The 5,232-nt window shown below is 37.9% G+C and overlaps 1 protein-coding gene across 1 annotated transcript; it reads right to left on the bottom strand.

Annotated features, from left to right (window-relative positions):
• Positions 1-349: 349 nt before the first annotated feature.
• LOC133833169 (secreted RxLR effector protein 161-like) lies at positions 350-1,126 on the bottom strand. Its single transcript, XM_062263421.1, has 2 exons — positions 613-1,126; positions 350-483 (listed from the first exon to the last, which is right to left on the bottom strand). Exons 1-2 carry the CDS (start codon positions 1,124-1,126, stop codon positions 350-352), a joined length of 648 nt encoding a protein of 215 aa, XP_062119405.1.
• Between the last annotated feature and the right edge of the window lie 4,106 nt (positions 1,127-5,232).

Genomic DNA, 5,232 nt, shown 5'->3' with positions numbered 1-5,232 from the left:
TATAATCAAACCACCATAATATTGTCCATCACTAAAAGACAGTTTAATAAATCATATATAATATCATATCTATAGGATACATATATGATTCGGTCTTGAAGACATTCAAATACAATAACAATCATTAAACCAAACATGCATGTAGTACATTAATTTGAGACTATGCGCATTCGTCTCTTTTGTACCTATCACTTCGTCAAACAATAATATATATTCATATATATGACAACAATAATAAGAAGTGACTTCAAATATCATTATGCATGTTTCATAAATACAAGTCATAAGCATTGCATACAAAATACTAGCATGTTCAACACATAAAATAGCTCCCACTGAACTCAGTAATCTAGGCCCCTAGTAATCCCATACGGGTAATGTGTTCTGCAAACACACATATAGGTAAGCCTTTTGTAAGTGGATCTGCCAACATGCTAGCGGTAGGCGTGTACTCAATGGTAATGAGGGATTCAGCAACTTTCTCTTTAACGAAATAGTACTTAATATCAATATGCTTTGAGCGAGAAGTACTTCGAGTGTTCTTAGAGAAAGCTACAGCTGCAGAATTGTCACAACACAATTTCAGCGGCCTCGAAATGGAGTCTACAACACTCAATGCTGAAATGAAATTCTGCAACCATATTGCTTGACAAGTGGCCTCATAACATGCCATGTACTCTGCCTCCATCGTAGAGGAAGCTGTGAGAGTCTGCTTGACACTTTTCCATGAAACAGCTCTTCCAGCCATCATATAGATGTAGCCTGAAGTGGACGTTTTATCATCTACGCATCCTGCATAATCGACATCACTGAACCCAACTATATCAAGAGTGTCAGCTCGCCGGTAAGTCAACAGATGATCCTTGGTACCCTGAAGATACCTCATGACCTTCTTAGCTGCTTTCCAGTGACTAAGTCCAGGATCACTCAAGTATCTACCCAACACACCAACAACAAAAGCAATATCTGGCCGTGTACATACTTGAGCATACATCAAGTTGCCTACAAGCGACGCATAAGGAATAATCTTCATTTCATCTCTCTCTTTATCATTTTGTGGACATTGGGCCTTTGAGAACTTATCATCCTTCACTATCGGTGCCTTCCTAGGAGAACATGCATGCATATTGAATCTTTTCAAGATCCGATCAATGTAAGTCTTCTGAGACAAACGAAGAATACCATTAGCCCTATCTCGAAGAATCTGAATCCCAAGCACATAGGAAGCCTCACCAAGATCCTTCATATCAAAATGGCTAAACAAAAGTTGTTTTGTCTCAGACAACAGATCAGAATTATTAGATGCAAGCAGGATGTCGTCAACATACGATACTAGAAAAATAAAGCTGCTCCCACTGACCTTCATGTATATACATTGATCTACTACATTCTCCTTGAAGCCATTTGCAGTGACAATCATATCAAACTTGAGATACCACTGCCTTGATGCTTGTTTAAGCCCATAGATAGACTTTTTGAGCTTGCAAACTATGTGTTCTTTGCCAGACTTCTCAAAACCAATAGGTTGAGTCATGTAAACATCTTCAAATAAATCTCCATTCAAGAAGGCAGTCCTCACATCCATTTGATTGAGTTCTAGATCAAAATGAGCAACTATAGCCATAATAATTCGCAACGAATCTTTGGTGGAAACATGTGAAAAGGTTTCTTTGAAATCAATACCTTTTCTTTGGCTATAGCCTTTAGCCACAAGCCTAGCCTTATACCTTTCCACTTGCCCATTCGAGTCACGTTTGATCTTATACACCCATTTGCATCCAATGGGTCTGCAACCTTTGGGTAATTCAACCAACTCCCAAACTTCATTTTGTGACATAAAATTCAACTCATCTTTCATTGCATCCATCCACAATACAGATTGAGGACTATTCATAGCTTCTTGATAGGTAACTGGCTCAAAAGTGTCTCCTACATCAAACTCATGTTCCTGTAAATAGACAAGGTACTCATTAGGAATAGCAGACCTGCGGGTTCTCTGTGATCTTCTCACCATAGCTTCATCATCCCCAATATCAAGATTTTCACCTTGTTCTTGATTTTGAGGTTCATCATAAGTTTCTACCGGAATCTGTTCAATCACAGGGTCATCAATAGGAGTGGAAGCGACAGGTACAGGGACAAAAATGCGTTCTTCCCTGAAAACAATTTCTCTTGACCCTTGACTTGAACCAAATTCATCCTCAAAATAGACAACCCTATCTGATTCTATAACCCTGGTGGTGTGAGATGGGCAATAAAATCTGGAACTCCTTGATCCAATGGTTTTGCCCACAAAATAGCCACTAATGGTCTTTGGATCAAGTTTCTTAGACTGTGGATTATAGGGCCTCACTTCTGCTTTGCAACCCCAAACATGAAAATGACGCAAGCTTGGTTTCTTACTTGACCATAGCTCATAAGGCGTCTTTGGGACAGACTTGCTGGGCACTTGATTCAAGATATAAGCTGTAGTCTTTAATGCCTCACCCCATAAAAACTCTGGCAAACTAGAATGAATCAACATACATCGCACCATGTCAAGAAGAGTGTGATTTCTCCTTTCAGCAATTCCATTCTGTTAGGGTGTTCCTGGCATTGTATATCTTGCATCAATGCCACATTCCTGTAAGTACCTAGAGAAAGGCCCGGGGTTCCTTCCACTTTCATCAGAACGTCCATAATACTCTCCACCTCTATCAGAATTAACTTCCTTGATCTTCTTCCCCTTTTGAAGCTCAACTTTCGTCTTGAAAATCTTAAACGCATCTAAAGATTCAGATTTTTCACGAATGAGCTTAACATGGCATACCGGGAAAAGTCATCAATGAAGGTGATAAAGTATTTATAACCACCCATAGCAGGTGGAACAAAAAGCCCACAAATATCAGTATGGATCAACTCCAACAATCGTGTGCACCTATCTGTTTTACTTTTTCTAACCTTGGCCGTTAACTTTCCTTTAATACAATCAACACAGGCAGTAAAATCTGAAAAATCTAGATCTTGAAGAACCCCATCTTTCACCAACCTTTGCATTTTATCTTTAGAGATATGGCCTAAACGTTTGTGCCACAACATAGAAGATTTTACATCTAACCTTGCACGTTTAAAACCAACAACAGTATTAAGAGAAGTAGAAATAATAGGAGTAACATCATGCAAAACAAGTTTATATAAGTTTCCACATAAAATTCCATTGCCAACCAAAAGAGAGTCACGATACAAATTAAGTTTTCCAGTTCCAAAATGAAGACTATAACCCAGTCTATCCAGAATAGATACAGAAATCAAATTCCTCCTAATACAGGGTATGTCAGCAACATCCTGTAATTCCAAGAAGTAACCTGTATTCAATTGTAATCTAACTGTCCCCAAAAATTCAACTTTGACTTTTGTATCATCTCCCATGTACACATGCTGCTCCAAACTACTCGGTCTTCTTCGACTTGTCACTGCCTGCAAGGAATTTGTAACATGAATTGTGGCTCCAGTATCTAACCACCAAGAATTTGAGGGCACATCAATAATATTAGACTCTAAACAAACCATCACATGATAATTACCTTTATTTTCTATGTGAGCTTTGAGCTTTCGACAATCAGCTTTCTTGTGCCCAAAGTTTTGACAAAAGTTGCATTTTCCCTTGAAGAACTCATTCTTATGACCAGTAGAGGATGAGACTGACTGTCCACTCCCTTTAGAACTAACTATTTTCTTCTTATGATGCTTTTGGTCACTAGAGTTACTAGGAGTGAACTTTCTCTTGTGAGAATTATTGGGATTTGTCACCATGGAGATACTTCTTGCCCTTCCCTTTCTCATGTCCTCCTCTTCCTTGGCAAGAATAGCAGACATCTCCCCAACAGTCCATTGCTCCTTCTGAGCATTGTAGCTTGATCTGATTGAATCAAACTGAGATGGAATGTTCTCCATCACCAACCACACCATGTAATCCTCACCAAGGTCCATATCCATGGCCTTAAGTTTATGATAGTGGCCCATGAGCTTGTCAATGTGAGCCCTTATGTCACCTGAACCATCATAAATAGTGTGATGTAGCATGTTTAAGTGTTCATTCTTCTCATTCTTTGAGAATTTCTTATACTTTTTCTTAATGGCAGTAAGAAAATCCTTTGCATTTTCAGACTTGGGAATACTATCGCGAAGGGATTCGTCCATGTGATATCTCATAAGCATCAAGCAACAACGATTGGAGTGTTCCCAGTCCTCGTAAGATTTCTTATCCTTCTCAGTAGCATCATCAGCAGGCTTAGATGGTTCATCAATTCTCAAGGTCAGGTCCATTTTCATGAAGGTCAAGTTCATCGTGATATTTTCAATCCACTGTTTGTGGTTGGTTGCATTCAGTGTCAAGACGGCAAGCGATCTAGGAATTCTTACAGCTGAATGAGAAACAAGAGCAATAACTATTAAATACATGTTATGATAAACCATGTCATTTGTGCTCTTTTCTCATCAATATATGATCGCAAAATAATAAATGATCATTATGTATGCTAGAGTTCTTAGACAAACACACAAAATAGAACTCATACACATGTAAGAACAATCTATTAAACATTATAATCAAATACATTAATTTACTATCGAAAGGATAGATAAATTGTGATTCATAACGTTTAATAAATTTTCTTCACCTTATTAAGCATCCTTACCAAGCAATTATTATCGATGGGATAATTAATTACTTATATAGATCTTAATGTAATTTTGGAGGAAAAAACACAAAATTTAAATAAATAATTATTTAAATGTTCCTCTTTACTAAACAATTCACATGCTTATTCTTACGACAGGCAAGAAAATAAACAATAATTGTTGACAATATATAATAAGATTCATGCCACAAAAGATTAAATACAAATACAATTATGAATAAAATTCATGGATTAATCTAGTGCATAAAAAACAAGATGGGGAAATGATAGAATGCTAAAAATGGAATAAAATAGTGAAAATTGGCCCAAAAAAGAGTCTTGCACGCGCCCCCACGTGCCCTTTTTTTTATATATATATAATGTCCGTACGACATGTCGTTTACCAAAAACGACATGTCGTTCCGGGCGAACGACATGCAGTAGGGAGGAAATGACGCGTCGTTTAGCGCTGAAGGGAGGCTGAGCTTCTGTGCGAACGACATGTCATATTTTGCCTGACAGAGGCAAAACGACATGTCGTTTTCATCGTCCCTGTCACCCAAAATTGACCTGT

Source organism: Humulus lupulus, chromosome 4, assembly GCF_963169125.1.
Source record: "Humulus lupulus chromosome 4, drHumLupu1.1, whole genome shotgun sequence".
Taxonomy (NCBI): Eukaryota; Viridiplantae; Streptophyta; class Magnoliopsida; order Rosales; family Cannabaceae; genus Humulus; species Humulus lupulus.
This window is presented reverse-complemented; position numbering and strand designations above follow the sequence as displayed.

Excerpts from the sequence above, each read along its gene's own strand:
- LOC133833169 (XM_062263421.1), bottom strand. The coding sequence starts at position 1,126 with ATGCATGCATGTTCTCCTAGGAAGGCACCGATAGTGAAGGATGATAAG. Across the intron at positions 484-612 it reads GAATTTCATTTCAGCATTGA|AGAAAGTTGCTGAATCCCTC; the intron begins GTGTTGTAGACT and ends ATTTCGTTAAAG.